We start from the raw sequence: 25,530 nt of genomic DNA, 5'->3' as shown, positions 1-25,530 counted from the left end.
ACACATGAAGCTATAATGGTGGGAATCCGAAAGAATGGCGTCCTTTATGATGTGGGATATACAAGTGAGAATACAACATTGGTGCCACATACTTTCATGGAGGAGAAGAACTTAAGGAGTGTAAGAGAGGATTACATTCAAAACAAGAAGAAGTTAAGGAGCATTAGAGAGGATTACTTCCATGGAGAATATTTGCAATGATCGAACGATGGTCTAAATTCAAGCGAGGTAGTTAGAGATCGAACATCTCTTCTTGACAAAATTGGAATATGCTTGAGTGGGTGTTGTAGCATAAGATCGTTAACATGGTTTGGATATCCAACATGTGGAATTCATAGACACTTGTCATTGCCAAACACACACATATATATGCAAAACGATCCTATCAGAATATTTTCTAGACCATGTCATGGTCGTCAAGGAAAGGCACATTGGTCACTGAAAGTGGCATCAGTCTGCAAGTTAACCCCCCCTTGACACGGTTCAAACGTTCGACATATGGAATTCATAAACACGAACGAACGCAGAGATGTCCATTTGTGGGCACTGTGATCCAATCGGGATAATTTTCCAGGCTCGCTCATCGTCGGCAAGCAAAGGCGCATCGGTCGCCCCCATATGTGTGGCGTCAGTCCAAGTCTGCGTGTTGACAAGCCAACCACCCACAGATGGCTCGTGGACATGTACAGAGATCCCATTACATTGGGTCTGGTGACACCTCCAACAACAACAACAACAGCGCCCCGGCAACCATTCGCTGACCGATCGATCGAATGATGCCAGTCATGCCAGTCATTGATCACATTTTGCTGTTCTAACTTCTCATTGAAAAATTGGGGCTAACTTTGTAGTTTCAGAGAATGTGGGGGCTACTTCTGGATGAATGAATGTTCAGGAAAGTGTCACTCAGCCTATGCATACACTGTTACACAGAGAGAGAGACAGAGAAAGAGACAGAGAGAAAGAGAGAGAGACAGAGAGACAGAGAGAGAGGTACATGACATAAACAGACAAGCCTTTATTAAGCAGACAGAGACAGAGACAGAGAAAGGGGAAGAGAGAGAGAGAGAGATAGATAGATAGATAGATATGTAGAGAGAGAGAGAGAGAGATTAACGTCTCTTACAGTGGGTGTGAGAGAGAGAGGGTTTGAATGAGGAGCAGAGTGTGTGCTCATGCACTCCAGCCACAATGTGTAGAACAGAGAATCCAGAGAAAGAGAGTCTTTGACTGAAGAACAGAGCCATACAGAGGACATAGAGGGATTTGAATGAAGAACAGAGAGAGACACAGAGGATCCTTAGCTACAGGGCCTAGATGGAGTTCAAGAACTCTACAATAACTCAAGGATCACATGACAGAGAATATGACCAAGGATGTGAAGCTGAAGGAAGAGAAAGGGAAAGATCTCATGATGAAGAAGGAAGAAGAGAAAGAGAAGAAACAAGAAGAAGTATAGAGGGAATAGGATTAGGAAGAGATTGTTCTACGGTGGCTCAAATGGATAAGGTCCAGGAGTGCATTTTGTCGCTAAAGGAGATATTAGGCAGTAATTTAGAAGAGCAATCTATAGGAGAAGAGCTGCATTATCATCATCGGGCGGCCAAGATCCTTGGCGAAGACGAACATGTTGCCCGTGCTGTTGTTGGTAGGCTCTCTGAAGAAATGTCAGGACATCGAGATGATGCAATTTGTCGATGGCTCTATGATACCTTCCAAACACGCGACCCCTACCTTCAAACCATTGTCCTCAGGTATGTATGTCCTCATTCCTGTTGTTCTTTTCTCTGTTTTTTCTTCTCTTTGTATGTGCCGAAAAGATCGGGGTCCTATACCAGGTAAGCATTAAATATCTTTTATATACATGCTCATTGTTTATTTGAGCTTGGTCATATTTATTTATTGCCTCTCAACTAAAGAAGACAGTTGAGGGATCTTGTTCGCATGATTAAACAACAATGAAGACCCTAAATTTCACGATGAATGATTGAATCACTACATGCGTTGCCTCAAATAATATGCCCATGCCTCAGTTTATCCTGATCCTCTGAAGAGAACTTTAATAAGGACTCTTAGAAACATTGGGGGCATTTTTTTCATCTGATTAACACTGATGAGAACTCCAATCTCAGCAGTAAAGCATCTAATCATCACATACATTGCTTCCCCTGTTATGTCCGCAACTGAGTTTACCTTCGAAGGAGGAGTGTTTACAGTCTCTTGAGGGTGTATCGTTGAGATTGCTGAAAATCCTAATGTACATGTACGAAGCACTGTTAACTTGAAATGTGTTCCAATTGGCCATTTAAAGCTTTCCTAGGCTCCTGATCAAGGCTGTTGTGAATTTGGCAGCTGCTCAGCCTTACTCCATACCACATCATTACATTGCTGATATATGAACAGTGATAACGTTGATTAGGAGTCCTCGTAAAGAACCTTTGGCCCATTTGCATGTGGAGGGCTTTGTCCAGGTAGAAACTGGATAGATAGATTGTGAACAGCAGTGACATGCCCATTTGTGTGCGAGAAGTTTTGTCCGTTTTACAAATTAATGGATATTCTAGGTCTGTAAACTACACAAATATAATTACAAGTTAATAATGTAAGCTTAGTGATAAGCCCATTTGTATGTGGATGGATTTAATATCAACTACTTTTTTAGGTTATGTGTGTGCACCAAGTACATAACACTGAATGCCAGAAAGCTTTAAATGGATCCATGATCTCTTATCATTGTTAGCCCCTCTCACTGCTGAGAGGACCCGTGGAAAAGACGACGTGAACAAAGCGTGTCTATGAACGAACAGACACCAAGAAAATTTTGTGTTTGCATGATAAGTGCATAATGTTCAGTTCACATTGGTTGTTTCATGCCAAAAAATCTAACTCTTTTTCAATTTGGCTAGGTATATCCCAGCATTGTGCAGTGTTTATCTTCCTCGAATAGCTGGTCATGTGAACGAGTCTCTTGCAGGATTTGAGGCAGTCCTACTGGCCTTATATGCATCAGAAACAAAAGCTCGCAATGGATGCCCAATCATTACCTACATTCCTGATCTTACTCAACCAAGCCTTTACCATTCTCCAAGAATACCCCCACCTTCGAATATTGAGCCCTATGCGGGACAATCATCATGCCCTTTGGGTCCACAAGATGAAGTGAAGGCCACTAAGAGGGCCTGCATTGTTGGTGTCGCCTTAGATCTTTTCAGCCGTCGGATTGCATCTATGCCACCCATGGCAAAACTAGAGGCATGTAAGTGTGCTCTTCGATGTTCTATCCTCGGATCATCAAATGAGCATAGCACAAAAGATGTCCACAGAGATTCACTCTCTTTTGTTATCAATGAAGATAGTGAGAGTGTCCCAGAGATCAATGGCTACCACATACCTTCCGATTTGACTTCCCGTCAATCCCCGGAGATTGAAATAATGGATCCCAAGGAGCTCTACCAAGGGAATAATAAATTGCTGTCTCCTCAGGGCATAAAATGCCGTGATCTTGACCAAACAGCTATCACTGACACAAGGGTTGGTGCAAATGGAGTTTTACCTTCCTTGTTGTGCAATTATTCGACTTTGGATCCTCCTGATGTGGAAATGAATGGATCTAATGGAACAAGAATTCATCTTCCTTGGGAATTGCTTCAGCCCCTTCTGAAGATACTAAGTCATTGCTTGTTGGCTCCTTTGAACCCACAAGAAGTAAAGGATGCAGCTTCTATTGCTATAAAAGCATTGCATAAGAGGGCTGTCCATGACGTAGTACCCAAAGCTATACTCGCGACACGCAGCCTTATGAGGCTTGATATTACATCAAAATCAGTCGCGAAATCACTCGCACTCTCTAACTCTGGCAGTTCTACGTCAACCCCATCAAAGCCACGGAAACCTGAGATCTTACTCGTTTCCAAATGAAATTGGTTTTGTATTATTTGATAATCTATAATATTTTTATTGGCATTCGATAGACATGTAAAGTTTTTTCATTGTAGCATCACATGTTCATCAATGATGGAGACAGGCTTACAATGGATACACAAGTGAATGCTCCAAGAATATTGTTTGTCATGAACATGTCGAAAACAATGACAAAAAAAATACTCAAATGGGATATAGATCTTCACATCTTCCATCAACAATGAGGACTTACAGTCATGACACATTTTGGAACTCAGCTTGGTCTTTGCAGCTTGAAAGGAAGTGTATTAAATTCCTGCTGTAAATCGTGTGATACTAGTGGGTGATACATCGAGGAATTCTCACCATATCATTCTCTTGTATTAGAGGACTATCCCCTTAACTTCTTTCATGGGAAAAACTTTGAAATGCATTTGAGGTATATTCTTTTTTTCTCAAAGTACCCTCAAGTTTTTCAAGTTTGCTGCCAACTTTTGCCCAAGTGCACCTAAGTTTACCACAATTCTTTCCAAGTGTTGCCAAAATTTCCCAATGTTTGCGAACATTTTCCACAACTTTTTTTTTCTAATATTTGTTTAAGTATGGAAATCTCTTTTCTTGTTACACTTGTTCTTGCAATGTTTGTGAAACCTTATATTTTACATGTATGATTGAACAAAGATCTTTATGAAATGAAAGGGCTTCTTGTAAATGTCCAAAGCTATGATGGATTAAAAGTGGAAAGAGAGGATATACCTCAAAGAAACACAAAAGCAACAAAAGCAAAGTTGGGTAGAGATTGCACATGAGTAGATATGCACACATCTAGACACACACAAAATATGTATTAATGTCGACAAGGACCTATATGAACAATGGGACCAACAATCATTATAAAGTGCTCTTTAAAGTTGTGTTTATGAGAATTTAAAATAGTAACACGCATATAAATGATATATTAAGGTCAACAAGGGTCTATATGAACTATTGGACCATCAATCATTATAAAGTGCTCTCTAATGTTGAGTAAATGAGGATTTAAAATAGTAGAACCAAAATAAAAATGTGAAGGCTAAATAGTTATGATCGAGTAGACAAGCAAAGGCACGATTATGAGCCGTTGGTGGTGGTTTTATTATGAGTTCTTCAGAGCTAGTGCAACCTTGTAGGAAATCTTAAAAATCATCATGATGTCCTCATAAGTGAGTCATTCCAAAATAACAAACATTCTATTGTCGGTACATGGCGACAACATAGATCACATAACTCGTTTTTATTCTCAATGAATCCCTAGTTTCTATTTTCAATTTCTGAATCTGTATGCATCATATCTCATCCTTTTGACGGTGAAATTGGGGATGCTAGGTTGCACATTTATTACATACCCTTAGCGATTTTCCCAATAAGGTTTTTCTATTGTAAGTATCCAAATTCTCATATGAGGCATACATCTCAATCAACCTCATATCACAAAACCTTTTTTGAGTTAACTAAGGGTATGGAAAAATGTACAATATCCTCTAAAAAAATCAAAAGCAATATAGTGATATACTTCATGAGCATGAGTTTTACTCATTTGCATGCATGAAAGAGAGATCTTGTAAAGAGTAGAGAATCTAGAAGTGAGAAAGATTAGCCAAGATAATTGTAGCTTAGTTGGTAAGATTGTCCAATAGAAATGTAAAGGTCGTGCATTCAAACCCAACATTGCATAATACATCTAGCCTCATGAGTCACTAGCAAGACATGATCAACAACCTAGAGGCACTACCTCTAGCCTCATAATCAAGACTTCAATCAACAACATAGAAAGATAGTAGAACATTGGTAAGAGATTGCATCTGAGAAGACAGAGGTTAATTTAACACAAAAATAAGCACTACATAAAACTTCACGTGCAAGGGTTTGATTTAGTGATATCCTTGCGTGCACAATTCGAAAACCTACAGGGAGATTAAGAGTCTCAAGAGTTGGCATGAGCACAATTTATCTCACTTGGGAAACCACGCCAGTGGTGGACTTCACATCATGACATCCGAAATGGTGCTTCTAGCCACATCATTGGCTCTACCCTCCCTGGCCAGCAAATCACCATATTGCTTTCAGTGATATCAATGTCTAGCTGCGTTCAGAAGCTTGTTAGGAGTGTCTTCATGCTTGTTGAAAAATAACATGCAATTGTTTCTGTTATGTGGACAATGATTGCCCCACCCTTTTTTTTTATCTAAGGTGTCACACAACGATAGCCAAGTATATATGAAAGTGACACATAAATAGGAGAGTATCTATAGATACTTAGAGTGTACATAGCCAGATTTGTATATACAATTCATTTAACTAATGGGAAGCAAATTTTTTTTGAAAAGAAAAAACTCCATGTGCAAGACTAGAGGTATCAAGCAGTAGAACATATTCTCTTCACAATATCATGAAATACTCTTTGTATTACCCACAATAATGAAATACTTTGTTCCTATGTAAATTTTTAAGAGTTTGGGATGTCTAACATCCATGTGCATCCATGGATTCTTGTAATTTGTTGATTAATCCTCCTTCTTGACCTTATGACTCGATTAATTCATTTGTGGCTCAAAACTTGTGTAGGCTTTAAAGAAAGTGTTGCATTTGAGTGTCATAATCAAACATGCATGGTATATGTGTCCTTTTTGACAACTTGACGCCCCATCTCACACAGAAGAGAGTGCGAGCTAAATCATATGCAAGTGATGGTGTTATTATAGAAAAGGGATGTTTTACAGCAACGATATAGGTGAATATGGATCACCTTTCAAAGATTATAGTTTGGCTCAACATAATATAATGTGTGAAGTATGAGCATCCACACGTTTTCGAATCCATGCGTGGTGAGTGTTTGCATCCATCATTCAAACCATTTGTTCATAATGGTTGGGGGGCAAAGAGAGAAGAATAAAGTCCACATATCAAAGCTTTTTTATCTTTCCACTTTTTTAAATTTTGAAACAAACTATAATATAGAGGGCATCTCAATGATCCAAAAGTATGACCGACAAGAGCCATCACATGGAATTAAATATAGCTCTCTCTAAATTCAACCATTATGGTAAAGGGCTTGCTTTCTTTAGTAAATTAATATTGTAGAATGAGCACCTATGCATGAAACCAGCAACGTGACCTGGAGAGATCAATTGTTTTTTGTCAAAGTGTACTTCTAAAGAGCATAATTATATTTTAATAGGGTCAATTGGACAATGGATAGGACTCTCCACCTAACGGAATGGAAATCCATAAGTTGGCATGAATTCCTTGCAATGCACATGAGAGAGAGAGAGAGAGAGAGAGAGAGAGAGAAAGAGAGGTTAGCTTCTTTTTAGCATCCATAGAGAGGCCAAAATTGATCCATGGGAAGAAATATGTATAGCGGGGGTATAACATCACATGCAACTACTTCAGGGTAATTCACTTAAACAAACGCATAGTTCTTGTAATTAACTACACTTCTTGATCTTCGCAAATCCTAGTTATACCAATGAATTGTAGGTCTACATTTAAAACATGGCACACTAAATGGTGGTCCCTGAGTTGATGGGCCTACCTTTTGTGTAGTTGACTCCATTAATAAATGATTTCACGAAATACTTGTAACAAATGAAAATATACAAAGTAGAAGTTTTTGCCCCAAAAAGATGGTAGTTACATTCATTTGAACCTAGGGGCAAACAAAATATTTCCATGTCATCGTCTTTAAGCTAGTGTATAGTCTCATCAAGGTTTGTCGACTTTTGTGGGCTATGAATCGAAGCTCCTTTCAAAACAAGTAGAAACTTGTGGAATGAAAATCATAGTTACATAGAGAGGAATGACCAATTTTTTGCCACGATTCGTGTACCATGGACAAATTGGAATCAAAGTTCCTAGAATTGAACATCAAGCAACCATTCATTGATCGAAGAAGATGCAAGCGAGCGGCGATTCACCCATTTGGTCTGTCATTTATGGTGCTAGTGATATCATTGATACATCCTTCTCGCTTCACTTGAGTGGTAGATTTTGAAAGTCAAAAAGTTAGAACACGACATTCTTGGTCGAGCTCATATAGTTCTAAACAACATGCATAGTGAATCGAATCATAAGATATGGTTAGCTAGCACATGAATCTCCCCTTACGAGCGTCTAATAAAAGAACTATCTAGAAAAGGAAGGGGAGAGGAAAAAAATTCAAAGTGAGCTGGGTTGAGTGGAGAACAAGTATTCATTTATTCATAGAAAAGCACAAAATGGTTTACTCTTTCAAACTTTAGATGGATGGATGGATGATTGACATATGAATGGATAATCTTGTTTTCCTATTCTTATTTTAATTATTGGTTAAAAAAAGGGATGGGATGCTTCATTCATATGCACCACATTATGCCAAACTATGCAATCACACAAGTTTTTTTCCTCCTTTTTTGTTCTTTTCTGGGTTATATCTTTTAATTTAATTGTAAAAAAATATTTTTCCATTGATTTCTAACTCACAAGAAATCATGAGGACAGGAAGCAACCACATCTTGTTATTTGTGAGCATTTTCAAATGGGGTTATGCATTTCCTAAAGTCTAACCTTAGTCTCAAAATACAGACCTAATTTTAATTAAATTGTTTTCATTTTCTTTCAAATGACAAGTGGTTGGTTCTGAGATTAGTTACTAATTCAAGCTATCATTGCACTAATCCTCTTCATCGGTGAGTATTCCCTCTAATCTAAAATGGTTTCTCTCTAATCACTGGATAATCGGTCAGATCAATTCCTAATCACATCTTGGTCTTTCCTGATCACTATCATTAGTGGCTAGATTTGGATCTCAATCTATCCTTCTTTTGGCAGGACTCTCATTTTAGTTCTCCCACATAAGAAGGAGCATCCAACTGAAAGTTTAGAGAATAACCCGCAAATAGAAAGCAGCTTTGTTATCGAGATACCACCAGGAAAAACAAAAAACCATGGCCGTTTCTTCCTCTTCTGCATTAAGGTCCATAGCCCATATAAGCTTCGCTGAAGATGGGTTTAACCACCGAAAAGATCATGCTGCAAGAAGAAAGAAAGAGAATGTTTTAAGCAAGAACAGAGCATCCCATATATTAAGTGTAGCTAATCATCATCAAAGTGGGGTTAATCGAAGAAAAGATTACAGTATAAGAAGAAATAAGTTATCAGTTGTATCTTGCCAATCAAAAAATATCTTGGGTTTTTCTGGATTTGAGCTCTTGATGGGGTGTGGAGAAGGTAAAGAAAATTTTAAGCTCGAGACATCGACCAAACATATGCCCCGCCAGCTCTTGCATGATGTGGTATGCCAAGCGGCTCCAGTCAGTGCTCCAATCCCACCTCTCACAAAGAAGGTTCAATTATAATATAAGCTTAGCTCTTTTAATTATAGTACTCAGCATCATTACTGACATTTCTTATTTAAATGCTGCTATAATATTTAAAACATAGTACTTGGATCGTATTTTTTTAACATGCAATTTTCTTTTGAGATGCTAGTTTGATATGTAGATGATGTATAATGGCTTAATTTTAATACTAATATATATCCAGGGATTTCATTCTTTGTATATGTATGATGATTTAAACTCTTAATTATTCTACTTCTGACTTTAAAGATGTCAGTTTTGTATGTAAGTGATTTATATCTTTATTCTATTGCTTGGATCTTTAAAGATGCCATTTTGTGTGTAGATGATGATACAAGGTTTTAATTCTAGTACATAGCATCTTAGAGATGCTGATTTTCAATGGAGATAATGATATAAGCTCTTAATTCTAGTTCTTCACCTTCTATAGATGTTTGTAGATGATGATGTAAGTTATTGTACTCGGTTGTCTGAAAATGATGATATAAGCTCTTAGTATCTCCATATTTAGAGATGGCGTCTGTTTAAAATTCTAGTCCTGTATATAGATGATGATATGATCTCCTAATTATCACACTTCTCTTTAAACACGTCATTTCTGTTCAAGTGCTTGGATCTAGAAGATGCCGTATAAGCTCGAAGGTGACCATATAAACACTTCAACTCAGTACTTAATCTTTATAAATGCAACTTGATTCAGTTCCCTCTGTAGATGAATATATAAGTTTCTATTTCCAGTACCTGGATGTTTATAGATGCCATTTCTGTGGAGTTTCATATGGTAAATGAATATTTATGCCCTTAATTCTAGTGCTTAAGCTATGTAGATGAGTGAGATTTGGTTGTAATATATTTATTTTCACAAATGAATGTGCAGAGAGTTTATGCATTTGGCAAAGGAAGGAGCCAAGGAGATAAGAGCATGAAAACCCTGGTACATTCTCTAATACATATATGTAACTTGTTAAAAACTGTAAACCTTATCTGTGTATGTATTTTTAAGTTCTTCAAATCCCTAACCATACCGTTATTTATAACCATAGTCATAAACCCTGAACTCTACGCATTGTCCTGGTGCTGCTATTCATTTACTGGTATATAACTTGTTCATTAGCTGAAACTGTATTTTCTTTGTATGTATATTAATTGTTCAGAAAGCTGGACCCTAATCCTAAAGTTCTACACCCTTAGCCTTGTATATAACCCTAAATTCTGAACTTTAAAATCCTGCATCTCATCATTTGGTGTGACTCTTTGATTCATTTACATGATCTTCAATGGCTTATCTTTGCAGTTATCCTTTGGTACTGCTATCCATTTACATGCATATTTTTTGTTCATTACCGGAAACCCCATTTTCTGCATATGTGTATAAATTGCTCAAAAACCTGCATGTATACTTTTAAAATCCTACATCTCATCACTTGGCGTTGTGACTCATTGATTTATTTACATGATCTTCAATGGCTAATCTTTGCAGTTAGGAGGGAAAGGAGCAAATCTTGCTGAGATGGCAAGCATTGGTTTATCTGTCCCACCAGGCCTCACTATCACAACAGAAGCTTGTCAAGAGTATGAAGATAATGATAAGAAGTTGCCAGCTGCTCTTTGGGAAGAAGTGAAGGAAGCTCTTAGAACTGTGGAGGAGGATATGAATGCAACACTTGGCGACCCATCAAAACCCCTTCTGGTTTCCGTGCGATCTGGAGCTGCTGTGAGTCTAATTATGTTCTTTCACTTGTGTTCGTCTTTCATTGAATCATGTTATATATACATACATACATACATATACATACATACATATATATATCCTTGCACACATCATGATAATGTTGCACATCACTTACAATATACGATATATGAGTGGTATTATCACAGTGTAACTTGAGGAACACATAATCATGGTCTCTACATTCTTTTGTTCATGTTTGTCATAAAGACTGATTCTGTTCTTCCACAGATTTCAATGCCAGGCATGATGGATACTGTGCTTAACTTGGGATTGAATGATGAAGTTGTTCTTGGGCTTGCTGCTCGAAGTGGAGAACGATTCGCATATGACTCATATAGGCGTTTCTTAGACATGTTTGGCGATGTGGTATGCAAATTATTGCATTGTCTCAACTATGCTTCTTTATGACGAACAAAATGGATCAATTATTTATCAGGTTTTTTGAAGTGTTTTGCTGGCGTTTATTGATGCTGTGTAGGTCTTGGGTGTCTCTCATGATTTGTTTGAACATGAGCTAGAGAGCTTGAAGAAAGAAAGGGGTGTAACTCAAGATACAGACCTTACTACAGAAGATTTAAAGGAGCTTGTCGAAAAATATAAGGCAGTCTATGTGAAGGCCATAGGCAAAAATTTCCCTTCGGGTATGTACCTGTCCTGGTATTCTGGTATCTTCTGTAAAGCTTAGAGTGTATAATTTCAGCTTAAGTTAGGTATATACTCTGCATGCTCATAATTTTCTTCTTCCATTGTTTAAGTTAAAGTTAGGCGTACCTTTCATTCTCATTTTAGCTTAGGTTGTATACCTTCAATGCTCATTTCCACTTTGGGTGTACGCTACATGCATATTTCAACTTCATTCATGATCATAATGATGAAGCATTTGCGTTTCATTGTTTGAGCTTAGGGTGTATCCATTCCATCCACATTACATTGTCTGATTTATTTCATGTCATTTATCTCGAAGATCCTGAGGAGCAACTACGTTTAGCCATGGTTGCCGTTTTTGAGTCTTGGAATAGCCCCCGAGCAATCAAATATCGGGCCATCAATCAAATAACGGGTTTGAAAGGGACAGCTGTGAATATCCAGACCATGGTATTTGGAAATATGGGTACTACTTCTGGCACAGGAGTTCTATTCACCCGCAATCCCAGCACTGGAGAGAGGAAACTGTATGGAGAATTTCTCATCAATGCACAGGTGGAGCCTTTGTCTAGTTGCAGCATTATCATTTGTGCGTTCGAGTTTTGTGGGAAACTTTTTCATTTCTTTTTATCCTTCTGTAGGGTGAAGATGTTGTCGCGGGCATCCGAACGCCACTGGATCTTGATGCTATGAAAGGTGCGATGCCTGAAGCTTATGATGAGCTGGTTGAGAACTGTGAAATTCTTGAGAAGCACTACCAGGACATGATGGTAAGATTTTAACTATCTTATGTGATCAAGCACAGTATGAGATCTCGACATCAGCAATTAGTGGATAACATGAGATTTTATGTGATCAAGCATTGTGCATAGTTTTTTCATAGCACATAGTAAGAATGAATTCTAATTCTTAAAACCACTAGAGTGTCTACAATGTGATTTGTTTTTCGTAGTTTGATTGTGCACCATACCTATAGTAACCGTCAAAGCCTCACAAAAATACTCTTATTCTGCTGAATATGTGATTATGGTAATGTTTAAATGTTACTTTAACTTTTTCATTGCTTGTGGTTTAAACGTTATTCTACATTATGATGGTTACCATATCATTTATGGTTCAATATTTTTCTTGTTTTGGATTGATGTGTTTGCTTAGATTTGTTCTGATGAATATGCAGGACATCGAGTTTACTGTACAGGAGGGTCGGCTTTGGATGTTGCAATGCCGCACTGGAAAGAGAACTGGTGCAGGCGCTGTGAAAATTGCAGTGGATATGGTGGGTGAAGGGCTTGTGGAACCTAAAGGTGCCATAAAAATGGTGGAACCTCAACATTTAGACCAATTGCTACATCCCCAGGTTCATTTTTCTTCTCTTTTCCTGTGCTAATATTCTGTGGGTTTGTTCGTCTATTCCATGGGATAATGATGCATTTATCCCAATGCTAAAGTTGTAATCTATATTGTAATAGTGTCATGCGAATCTTAAAAGCTATGGGATAATGGTGCCATGACGTTTAACTTTATAATATATAGAATAATGAGACCATGCTAGTGGCAGTAATAATCAAATTTGATGATGCCTGCAGTTTGAAGATCCTTCGACTTATAGGCCCAGTGTTATTGCTACTGGGTTGCCTGCATCACCTGGAGCTGCTGTAGGTCAGATTGTATTCAACCCTGAAGATGCAGAAGCTGCACATGCTCAAGGAAGACATGTTATACTCGTATGACACCTATCTTGCAACTAGTTAAATTTAGTCATAGTCTGGTTGCACTCTTTGGATTTTAAATATATTGTTTTAAGCATTACATGAAAAATAATATTGTGTTTTTTCCAGGTCAGGAATGAGACCAGTCCAGAAGATGTTGGTGGCATGCATGCTGCACAAGGTATACTTACAGCAAGGGGAGGGATGACTTCTCATGCGGCTGTTGTCGCACGGGGCTGGGGCAAGTGCTGTGTTTCAGGTTGCTCCGAAATTCGTGTAAATGATTTGAACAAGGTAAATCACGTTTTGTAATAGTGATTTATAAAGTGGCAATGAAGCGTATGAGGCTTTTCTTTTCGTAGATATATTAAATTAAGAGTGAATAATCACAATTAACATGCATCCCTAAAGCATCCTTTTTATAAATAGCAAGTTAAGAGGGTATGTGTTATGATGGATTTGGATTTTGCACTTTATTGTCATTTCTTGTTTCCCTGTTGTTTTTTGAGTCACACATTTTTTGTTCTATGGTATGTGAAGCATATGAAGCTTTTCTTTTGTTAAGATATATTAAATTAAGAGAGTGAATGATCGCAATTAACATGATCCTAAAGCATCCTTTCATAAATAGCAAGTTAAGAGGGTATGTGTCATGATGGATTTGGATTTTGCACATTATTTTGATTCCTTGTTTCCTGTTGTTATTTGAGTGAATATCACACATTTTTGGCTGCATGCTATGATGAATGTCATGTATTACTGCTGTTTTTTGAGTGGATGTCAATTTTTTTTTGCATGGTATGATCAAGTTCCATACAGTTTGAAGAGAGAACACAGAATAAGGTTTAATAAGAGAACACCCAATGCCTTGTTGGTTTTCCATGTTATTTATCCTTCTTTTTGTGTTATTCTGAGTCAATATCAATTATGACATACATGCCTGCCTTATTTGCAGACATTGACAGTTGATGATCGGGTCCTGAGAGAAGGAGACTGGATTTCATTGAATGGGAGCACTGGAGAGGTTATCTTGGGAAAGCAGCCCATGGTTCAACCTGCTATGAGTGGGGACTTGGGGGAATTCATGAAATGGGTTGACAAATTTCGAGAGCTCAAGGTCCATTATCTGCTATGCATTTATATGTAGTTAGGAAAAGATTTTGATCTGTGGAATATGCGTTACCATTTATTCATAGATACTAGATATGCTTAATGATCTATGAGATCTGCATGTGTAGTATTTAGAAACTCAAATCAGTGGAATCTATGTAATGTAGGCTCTAGATACTCAAATCTACACTGTTTTAACCTTATGGAATCTAAGTAATGTAGGCACTAGATACTCGATCTGTATATATGGAATCTACCTAATCTAGTCACTAGATATGATCTGCCTTTCGTTGGCTTAAAATATTTATTTCAACTTGTGAACCTCAGGTCATGGCGAATGCAGATACTCCTGAGGATGCCATAAATGCAAGGAAGAATGGGGCAGAGGGTATTGGGCTTTGCAGAACTGAGCACATGGTAAAATCAAATTTCATAATTATGCAGAACCATCTCTTTCTTGAACGATTCTAGCTCAGAAATGCGCAATTTCCTTCCTAGATGAATTACCTCAGAAATGCTTTGTCTTAAGTGGCTTTAGCTGATCACATGATCTTCTTTAAGCAATCTTTTATCACGTATTTATAGAAAAATTGTCATCGCCAAGTCATATTTTTTGAATATTCATAATTTTTCTTTGTTGTTTTAACTTCATACTTCTGGTTCATCAGTTCTTTGCATCGGATGAACGTATAAAAGCGGTAAGGCAGATGATCATGGCATCTGATACTACAGAAAGGAAGGTGCAACTCGCAAAGCTATTACCATATCAGCGGTCAGATTTTGAAGGCATTTTCCGGGCAATGAATGGTAATCATCGTTTTTTTATATTAATTGCAGCTGAAAAAACTAAGCTGAAATGTGGAAATTATCTTTTGATTACACATTTTATTTCAGGCCTCCCTGTGACAATTCGCCTGTTGGATCCACCTCTCCATGAGTTCTTACCAGATGGTGATATTGAAGAGATCGTCACAGAATTGGCTAAAGATACTGGGGTGAGTGAAGAGGAAGTACTTGCCCGAGTTGAGAAATTATCAGAAGTAAATCCTATGTTGGGATTCCGAGGTTGCAGGTAAATCACGAAACATTGTTTTTTGTGCTGTAAATAGCTGCATCATTTGTATAAACATGAACATTGTCGTGTAATATGAGGCTGAATGTAACATTAACATCATTAAGTAAATGAGTGCATAAAAATTGTTAGTACGTTTACAATGAATTGAGGGTAACGTGAAAATGCTCAATTATTGTAACTTCACCTTCTTTTCTTGTTGATTTGTTTGTTTCTTCTTTGTATGAAGGCTGGGAATTTCGTATCCAGAGCTTACCTATATGCAAGCGCGGGCAATTTTTGAGGCTGCAGTTAATATGCACAATCAACAGATTAAGGTTTTTCCAGAAGTCATGGTTCCTCTAGTTGGCACGCCACAGGTATATAATAACCACAGATCATATTTTTGCTGTTGCTGCTTTAACTAAGATTCTTGCCTTAGGGATAATTATGTAAAAGTACCTTAAAATGTTGTCCTTGGGTTAATGAACCATTTGTTTATTCTATTTTTAATGTTTTTTTCATGCAAAAAATATCTCGAGAACTTTGCCTTAGGGATAATTATGTAAAAGGACCTTAAAATGTTGTCCTTGAGTTAATGAACCATTTGTTTATTCTATTTTTAATGAATGTTGTCCTTGGGTTAATGAACCATTCGTTTATTCTATTTTTAATGTTTTTTTCATGCAAAAAATACCTCGAGAACCATACTTCACATTCTCCGGAACAGTGAAGGGAATTGTGGCAATAGGGCTCCACATATTCAGTATAGTATGGAATTATCTATAAGAAGCATTAGCCACTCTATTGACTTACTCCTCTCCAGAAACAGAAGTTACTGTCTTGGAATACCAATAACTGGACACCTGATTGCTGAACTAGTTGCATGCTTTTAGCGTATCAAAAATGTGTGAATAATTGTTAGTATTATTGCCAATATCCATACCAGATTCTCGATATGGGGATACAGTTCATATATCACCATTTTTCCTGGGCCATCGTAGACATTGTTTTCTTCAGATCCATTTATTTATTGGGTCATCATATTGTCTCTTCTTCAGGAGTTGGATCACCAAGTTACTGCCATTCATAAAGTAGCAGCTGAAGTTTTTGGAGAGACTGGAACGATCTTGGATTACAAAGTTGGGACTATGATAGAGATACCACGTGCGGCATTGGTAGCTGATCAGGTGCACAGTTTCTTCAACAAATAATTTTCCACTAAACCTCATCTTTCAATGATTTTCCTTAGCATTATTTGCATCTATTACTACCATCCATCATTCTACAAGGCATGATATACTTGTTAAACATCGCAGATTGCTGAGCATGCAGACTTCTTTTCATTTGGAACCAACGATCTCACACAGATGACATTTGGGTACAGCAGAGACGATGTAAGCAAGTTCTTACCAATCTATTTGGCTCAGGGAATTCTTCAAAATGATCCATTCGAGGTAAAACATTTGTTATTATTCTCAAACATGTCTTGAGTTTCATCTGCTGTGATTTAGGTGTGCTTAGTGCTTAAGGTTCAGATTTGCACTTATGCTGCAATTTTGATGAGAACATATTTTCGTCTTATTGAAATCTAGGTACTCGATCAAAAGGGTGTTGGAGAGCTTATTAAAGTGGCAACAGAAAGGGGTAGAAAAACTAAGCCTACACTTAAGGTAACACCGTTGAATTGTAATTCATTAGATTTGGTCCATTCTATCTAAAAGCTTCTGAGATATATTCGATCTGGTTATACACTTTGAAAGATTCTATTCACGAATAATAATATTTACAACTATAGGTTGGAGTTTGTGGAGAGCAAGGTGGTGAACCTTCGTCAGTCGAGTTCTTTTCTAAAGTTGGTCTTGATTACGTCTCTTGTTCACCTTTCAGGTTTGTGTTGCTAAAGATTGTGATATATAATATTTGTAACAATGCCAGTGTTCATCCTTTAGGGTTTTTATTGTGAAGTTAATTGTAGTATGCGTGTCACCATTTTGGTTTCTGTTGTGAAAACTAATTGTAATATACTGTGTTAGGTTTGGATTGCGAAAACTAATCATAGTATTTTACTTCGTGAAAGCTAATTGTAGTATTATCATTTAGGTTCTATTTAAGTTTATACTGCAAAAAGTTAATTATAGTATATTACAATTGTGAAAACTAATTGTCATATTATCATTAGGTTCTCTTTGCAAAGGTTGATATGATGTTTATTATATGTTGCTAAATCTTTGTTGTTTTTGTGCATGTGCAATTGTGTAATGTACACAATTTAGATTTGTATTGAGAGAAGCTAATTGTAGTATATTGGATATTGATGTTTATTGCCTGTTGCTAAATTCCTGTTTGTTATTTTGTAGTGAAAAGTTGATTTTAATATATTATAGCTTGTGTTCTATTTTGCTAAAGTTCTTTCTAGTGTGATGTTGGTTATCACATGTTTGATGTTTATTGCCTGTTGCTAAATTCCTGTTTGTTATTTTGTAGTGAAAAGTTTATTTTAATATATTATAGCTTGTGTTCTGTTTTGCTAAAGTTCTTTCTAATGCGATGTTGGTTACCACATGTTTCTAAATTCTTTGTTTTTTTATGCTCACGTTTATTCAGAGTACCAATTGCAAGACTAGCTGCAGCTCAAGCAGCAATAAAAAAATAAGAAGAGCTCCCATGAGATCTCTGGACTCTTTCGTATTGACTTCGCTTTTTATTACCAAACTTGATTCCAATAAAAACAATAAAAAAGAGAGATGATTCCTTTGAGAAAAGGTACTTTGATAGATCATCTTTGAAAGGGTTTTGAGAACACTTAATGAACTTGTGCATTGCTCGTGCATATTGCTATATTTTAAGAATTATTTTTGAAGAGTACAATAAATGTGGAAATTCTGTTTTCCACTAGAAAGGCTTTATTTAGCATCCTCATTTCAATGGGATTTATCTGTTATATACAAGGTTCATGTATACAAGAAAATTCTGGAACTTATTGCAAAAAGTTGTTCACTATATCATGGTTAAGAAAGTTTTGATAGATCTAGAGAAAGTTATAGCATATTGGTTCAAAGATTAGGCATAATATTGTGAGTTATTTAGACCTAATCATGCAAATTATTGACATGCTTAGTGTGGATGGTTCACCATAGCATGCTCGTAAGAATGTTTGGAATGATCTAGAGCGAGTCATCACATACTGCCTTATGTCACATTGCATATTTTAGTTTTGCTGTCCTACAATCTCATACTTATCAGAAGCACCTTGCACAAGTGAAACTTCCACACAGGCATGACACCTAAGATGTGAGAGCCCTTAAGAGATTGTGCATACTCACCAATTCATCCTCTTTAGAACTAAACACCTAAGCATGCATTGTCTAACTACTGGAGTCTTTCAAGAAATGGTGTGGAGACTTAAGGAATGATAATCAGAAATAAATTAAATGGCATATCATGTATACAATATATAGGCATGTATACTAAACACCTAAGCATGCATTTTCACAATATACAAGCATGAGTCTAGTATTTTAACATAAAATATGCTGATTATTTATTGTACAATAACCCCCCTTATTTTAACACCAAGGAATGATAATCAGAAATCAAATTAAATGGCATGATGTATACAATATATAAGCACGAGTCTAGTATTTTAACATAAATATGCTGATTATTGATTGTACAATACCCCCCCACCTTTAAGAAATCATAATCAGAAATCAAATTAAATGGCATGACGTATACAATATATAAGCATTAGTCTAGTATTTTAACATAAATATGCTGATTATTGATTGTACAATAGCCCCCCACTTTTAAGGAATGATAATCAGAAATCAAATTAAATGGCATCATGTATACAATATATAAGCATGAGTATAGTATTTTAACATAAATATGCTGATTATTGATTGTACACCCCCCCCCCCCCTCTTTATTTTAACACCTTAAGGCATGATAATCAGAAATCAAATTAAATGGCACGATGTTCACAATATACAAGCATGAGTCTAGTATTTTAACACAAATATGTCTGATTATTGATTGTACAAGACACCCCCCCTTATTCTGATTGAGTTCTCTTGGCAGAGGAGACATGAGCTCCTCCTGAGATAGGTATGGAAGGATTTTAGTACAGTGAGATGTAATTACTATATAAGTATTTATTTACCCCAATCTATCACTTTAGTGATGTAATTGTTATATAAATGTTTATTTGCTTAACCCTAATCTATTACTTCATATCTTTCGATAGAGCAATGATCAGCACACGAATTCAACCCAGTTGTCAAGATCAATAAGCCAGAGCTTTTAAGATATAGTCCAAAGAAAGGTAACTGAATCAAACTAGAGAATCGATCTACCGTAACCTTCTGTGAAATGGCTTAAAGTAGACCATATTACAAACTCTAGCAATTGCAACTTCATGATAGTTTGAAATTCATTTCATGCTTTGGGCTTTTTGATTACTGAATTTCGTCAGTCTCAGTAATTACAAGGTATGTTCAAATGCAGAGCAGAGAACAAAGACATACGTTGTATGCCATTCAATTGTCTGCACTGCTTTCATTTCCTGTAACTTTTCCCAATGTACATTCAATATTCTTCACTAGCTCCTCCCTACAGCAAAAACCACAACTACTAAATAAGTTTGCTTTATCTGCTGAAGCATATCACAATCAAAACATAAATAAATACAATGAAGCTGACCTATCTGGCTTGAAGAGCAAGTACCGATAAATGAACCACTATACATTAAAAAGATTTTAGAGTTAAATATCATTAATAAGGTTATTGGAATTAAGAAGTCCAAAAAATGAATTATGAGGCAATTAAAAAGAGTTACTTACTCCTGAGAAAATGATACCGATCAACTCAAAGAGGCTCGGGAGTAAAGGCAGCTTATCAATTGCCTGCATTTTATCAACAAGAAAATAAGTAGTTTATTGACAAGCTATAACTTATTACAAAGTCTTTATGCATCATAGTTTATTGCTGAGGCAATCAAATTTCAAACATCCAAATAAGATGGTGCAGTACTATAATCTGCAACCTAAAGGTTGCGAGGTCGAGTCTTGAGCAAAGGTTTTGGGTGATAAATTCACAGTTTTGTTTAGAGATCATGTAAATAAGAAGTTTGTCAATGGCTTTGCAACAATGACATGGGCATTTGTTCAACAATATCATTGCCCTTTAAAGGCAATGCCATTAGCCCACAACCATATAATATATATAGATTACAGAATAAGCATGTCCATAATTATGATGATACCTCATTGACTAAAGTCAACCCAAAAAACATACACAAAATTTATTGATCTATAATTTCGCAGACTTACACTGATAAGTCCTGTAGATGACCAAAGCGCAATCAATGCTGCAAAACCAAGGGCTCCAATTGCAAGTTTATCATCTGTCTTATCCCACTGAAGAAAAAGATAATGATAAAAAAGAAGCCATGATAAAAATAAAACACTGAAATAATCTCAATAAGTTGCTAACAAACTCCAGGTCATCTAAAGAATAAGATTAAACTTTCATATGCTATATAGTATATACTCACAGTTTCTTGGATAGGCTTGAGCAATTCTTGCACTGTTTCTGATGGGTCAGAGGTATCTCCAGAAGCCATGGCAACAATTCGAGAGCTTCCACCGTTCACTTTATCAGAAAAATGAATCATAGTCAGCATATAACTTTATTCTTCTCACCAAAAACAGAAATTCTTCACTGTGACATCGAAATCAAGATACTAAATTATATTTCATAGGAAGCTTTTTTTATTTACAAGAGGATAGGCACCATGCTTAGTTAGATAGAAATTCACTCGTAGAATACCATTGCTTATAGATTGCATACAAGAAAATCCGAGCATAAAGAGATCAAAGTAAAGGATAAGGATGGGAAAGTTGAATCCCCTTATATTATATGTGAATGCACTAATTCTGACTGACGCCTTCTTGCAATTCCGCCAATAGACTTTCTACATTGTGTTCATGACTATTGGCATTAAGTCAGCTAGAGTGAATATCTAAGAGCTTACTACGAATTCAATTTGTTGACACGATAATGGATATCACTCACATAATCTAATGATATGTCTCAAAGAAAAGTACATATATAAGAGCAAACTACTACATGCATTTGCAGCATGGATGGATGCAGCTTTGCATGATATCCTGATGTTTTGAAGAAATAAGAGGGAAAATTTAAAAGCTTATTATGACATCAACAGATAAGTTCACATAACACATGTGCAGTTTTCACAAACACATTCACAAGAGTATTGGTTTACCTGCATTATTTATATGGATTCACATAACATGATAGTGTTTCGCATCAAATGGAATCAATCACCTTAAAAGGTTGACACATGGACAATGTTCAATTTATGATGCACACAGAATGTATAAGCTTAAATGGTGTTATGTAGTCAGAATGTTTATGATCATGCTGATCTGCAGTAAATGAATCAGCTTAAAACGCTGGAACATAGGCGATGTTAAAAATTGATTTACACAGGATGAACGACATAAAATGTTGATATGTGAGCAATGTTGCAATATGATGCAGATAAAATGAATCTGCTAAGTATATTGATATTTGGGCAAAATGTTAGAACTATAATATACAAAACAAGCATTCAAAGATGATGAGAAAGAACATACCTGGAGAGCGAACAGAGAGGGGCGAGAACGAAAGGTTGCGAGAGAAAGAATTCCTCCTGAAGTTAAGAGAAGAGAGGCTCTCTCTGTTAGGAGGAGAAATGGCGGACGAGAACCCTGCAGAAGCCATGGTAGCAGAAGAAGTAAAGGAAGCCATTGGTGCAAGAAAGCCCTTCCTTTCTCTCCTGTTTCTATATCGCCCACAAGACTCAAGAGATTAGGACTACTTTTTTTTCTTTCTTCTTCTCAAGTCTCTGCTTTCCTTTCACGAATCACTTCCTTGCAGGTGGGCCAAAACTCTGTAACCTACAAAACCTTCTTCCTTCTTTTTCCTTCCTTTTGCTCTTCTTCTTCTTCTTCTTCCTCCTCTTCTTCAGATGATGATGGTGATGGTGATGATGATGATGATGATGATGATCTGTGGTGGACATACACTGTCTTATCTGCTTCTTCAGAATCAATGGATCCTACCATACATAGCTTTATCATCATCATAATCATCATCATTCTGATACATACATACATAGACCATGAGTTCGAATCTCGCTACGACCCTTTTTGCGCACCGTCTATCTTATTATGACAAAAAATTCTAGTCTATCTTATTATGACAAAAAATTCTAGCCGATTTTTTTCGCCCGTGAAGGCACCGATTTCTCTTATTCTCCGTTGTCTTTCCTGATATGGCATTGTGTTAGCGTGTTTTGACCCCCCCGATTTTTACTTGGGCTAATGTTTTGATGGTCAAGTTATATGGGCTATATCAATGATCCGTGATTGCATCATGTTGATCATATCCATGATCAATGGGCTTCATTCGATGATCAATTATATGGGCTATTGCCAAGCGGAGATGAACTGGAACATTATAATCGATCATCGAATCATCCCACATACTTGACCGTCAAAACATTAGCCCATATATACTAAAAAAAAACAAAAAAAAAAACATAGGGGTATTCGAGGAATTAAATCAAACACGTTCGAGATCAATGCCTTTTTCCAATATTTTTTTACAGTGGCTGGGCTGAAAAGGTTTAAACTTTTCACTCTTTCGTTGTGGCGACCACGTTTACTTTAGAGACACTATATATATGTATATATGTATGTAGTACTAAGATAATAGATATATGTATGGATCAAGCAAATATTTATGTGTTAGCCTTGGCCGTAGCTTGAGTTCAAATCTCGCCATAACATCTTTTTGTATTTATAACAATTTCAAGAAGGAAAGAAGGTAATGGATATGTATGTATTATGGGTTGTTAGTAACCATCATCTTTTTTAGTGCATTCGGGTTATAACGTTGTAGTCCTGGATTCGCATGGGTTCAAATCTTTCAATGGTTATCATTTGCTTTGAATAGCATATACATACATTCGCATGGGTTCAAATCTTTCAATGGTTATCATTTGCTTTGAATAGCATATACATACATTCGCATGGGTTCAAATCTTTCAATGGTTATCATTTGCTTTGAATAGCATATACATACATTCGCATGGGTTCAAATCTTTCAATGGTTATCATTTGCTTTGAATAGCATATACATACATACATACATACAGTATCATTTGCTTTGAATAGCATATATATACATACATACAGTATCATTTGCTTTGAATAAAATATACATACATATGTGAGATAGATACTAAGGCAACAGACCAAATTGTTGATGCCTTTTACAAGGAAGGCTTGCTGCTCGCCGATTGCACCACCATCTCCAGCTCTCTACTCTAAGGTATGTCTCTCTCTCTCTCTCTCTCTCTCTCTTTGTGCACCCATGCATGTTGTCTCATATACCTCTCTCTCAATATGTTACTACTACTCTCCACCTCATCGTTTGCAAAATATGTTAATGTAGGAACTATGGAGAGAGAGAGAGAGAGAAAGATATGTTAATGTCTTTTAAGAGGCCAAAATGGCCTATAAGTCCAAATAAGAGATTACATCTTCAGTGTTTTCTCGTCTTTGAGAACAAAATCAAAATAAAATAAATATAACACAGTAAATATAAAAGTAAATAAGATGCAAAGAGAAGAAACGAGGGATTCTGGTTTTTGGCACATGTGCGATTCTCAAGTTAGGTATATTGAAGACATGAAGGAGATATAGTGGAGATATGCTTGAAGATGTTGAAGGAGATTTAGAGACCAACCTTGAAGGAAATCCATATGGAAGGGATGTTAAGGAAGAAGATAGCATTGGTGATGATGTGGCTTCTAAGGAACTAGAGGATATGAAAGAAATGGAAGAGGAGGCAGCTGCCTTGAGAGACATGCAAGCGAAAGTAGAGAAAGTGATGGGTGTGGTATAAGACCCAGCCTCTGCCACAGGCTCAGCAACAAAAACAAGGAAGAAGCTGATGCGCGCTCAGTTTATGTTGGTAATGTTGATTACTTGTGCACGCGTCCAGTCTTGTGGTACTGTAAATCGTGTGACAATCTTGACAGATAAATTCGGACGACCTAAAGGGTATGCATATGTAGAATTTCTAGGGTTAGAAGCTGTCCAAAATTATCGTTCTGCTGAATGAGTCAGAACTTCATGGCCATCCCCTAAAGGTATCAACTAAGAGGACAAATATCCCTGGTATGAAGCAATATCGAGGGCATGCTTTAAATCCTTATGGCTATCGGCTGTGAATGCCCTTTATGCCATCCTATGCATATGGTTATGGGAGGATGCCAAGGTTCTGGAGGCCCATCCGATATAGACCCTATCTTTGATCAAGTCGTTTTTGTGCTTGTCTTTGATCATTTCGATGACAACAAAGGTTGTGCATACAAGGATATAAGGCATATGTGTCATACCAACACCAGATCATGGACGTAATTTCTCATCATGTTTCCATTTTAGTGAGGTGGATTTCTTCATTGCAAGGAGAAGGAAAAGGCTATGTCTTTCGATTTTCACAAGAGCATGACATTCTTAACAGATTGTCTCATGGTTAGCCTCTATATTTTTTATTATCATGGGCGTGATAAGGAGTAATTTTCTTGCATAGCTTTTCATTTTCTATTGAATGAAAAATAATATGTATGCTAGTTTCCTAAATTGATCCAAGTATCAATATCCACATGTGTAGCTTTTGTATATTTGTTTTTCTTTGTAGTACTATTCTTTTGTCTTGACCTTTTTCACATTTGTGAGAGCTGGCCACTAACAAAGTTCGGACTAAAATGTTACAACTCACTAAATGGGTTTAATAGTATCGATGATTGTTTTGGACTGATGGAACAATGCTTCTATTATCAAGGGGGGAGGTTTTTGTTAATTGAACTCAAATGGTCTCATGTGGAGTGTATACTTTGATATATATTATCTAGGACAATATAATAAT

The 25,530-nt window shown here is 36.6% G+C and overlaps 3 protein-coding genes, 1 long non-coding RNA gene and 1 pseudogene across 6 annotated transcripts; 3 read left to right on the top strand and 2 right to left on the bottom strand.

The window, feature by feature from the left end:
* Positions 1-961: 961 nt before the first annotated feature.
* Positions 962-3,968, top strand: LOC147860718 (uncharacterized). Its single transcript, XM_087323763.1, has 2 exons — positions 962-1,754; positions 2,907-3,968. Exons 1-2 carry the CDS (start codon positions 1,318-1,320, stop codon positions 3,916-3,918), a joined length of 1,449 nt encoding a protein of 482 aa, XP_087179889.1. The 5' UTR covers positions 962-1,317; the 3' UTR covers positions 3,919-3,968.
* Positions 3,969-8,496: 4,528 nt separating this feature from the next.
* PPDK (pyruvate orthophosphate dikinase) lies at positions 8,497-18,528 on the top strand. Of its 3 annotated transcripts, none has more exons than XM_087323756.1 (21): positions 8,497-8,606; positions 8,749-9,263; positions 10,156-10,212; positions 10,759-10,992; positions 11,239-11,376; positions 11,489-11,651; positions 11,975-12,210; positions 12,297-12,425; positions 12,833-13,012; positions 13,242-13,379; positions 13,494-13,658; positions 14,320-14,481; positions 14,802-14,891; positions 15,143-15,281; positions 15,369-15,546; positions 15,776-15,905; positions 16,587-16,715; positions 16,845-16,982; positions 17,121-17,198; positions 17,324-17,415; positions 18,133-18,528. In XM_087323756.1, exons 2-21 carry the CDS (start codon positions 8,865-8,867, stop codon positions 18,179-18,181), a joined length of 3,024 nt encoding a protein of 1,007 aa, XP_087179882.1. In that variant the 5' UTR covers positions 8,497-8,606; positions 8,749-8,864; the 3' UTR covers positions 18,182-18,528. The 3 variants fall into 3 exon arrangements, with proteins under 3 accessions (XP_087179882.1, XP_087179881.1, XP_087179880.1); XM_087323755.1 differs by having other exon boundaries at positions 8,510-8,606; positions 8,710-9,263; XM_087323754.1 differs by lacking the exon at positions 8,497-8,606 and having other exon boundaries at positions 8,625-9,263.
* Positions 15,838-16,288, bottom strand: LOC147860717 (uncharacterized). The gene is made up of 2 exons (XR_015530135.1): positions 16,223-16,288; positions 15,838-16,061 (listed from the first exon to the last, which is right to left on the bottom strand). It is a non-coding gene; the product is annotated as an uncharacterized LOC147860717 (long non-coding RNA).
* A 1,310-nt stretch (positions 18,529-19,838) lies between the features above and the next one.
* Positions 19,839-22,410, bottom strand: LOC147860715 (protein CURVATURE THYLAKOID 1C, chloroplastic-like). Its single transcript, XM_087323949.1, has 6 exons — positions 22,188-22,410; positions 21,083-21,180; positions 20,859-20,945; positions 20,370-20,432; positions 20,230-20,267; positions 19,839-20,139 (listed from the first exon to the last, which is right to left on the bottom strand). Exons 1-6 carry the CDS (start codon positions 22,339-22,341, stop codon positions 20,067-20,069), a joined length of 513 nt encoding a protein of 170 aa, XP_087180075.1. The 5' UTR covers positions 22,342-22,410; the 3' UTR covers positions 19,839-20,066.
* A 1,897-nt stretch (positions 22,411-24,307) lies between these two features.
* On the top strand, positions 24,308-24,980 carry LOC147860714 (polyadenylate-binding protein 2 pseudogene; annotated as a pseudogene).
* Positions 24,981-25,530: the final 550 nt, after the last annotated feature.

This window comes from Azolla caroliniana, unplaced genomic scaffold (assembly GCF_043228905.1).
Source record: "Azolla caroliniana isolate FFs.n. ecotype wild unplaced genomic scaffold, voAzoCaro1.0.p SCAF_8, whole genome shotgun sequence".
Lineage (NCBI taxonomy): Eukaryota > Viridiplantae > Streptophyta > Polypodiopsida > Salviniales > Salviniaceae > Azolla > Azolla caroliniana.
Note: the sequence above shows the minus strand (reverse complement) of the source record. Positions and strands in the feature narration are given on the sequence as shown.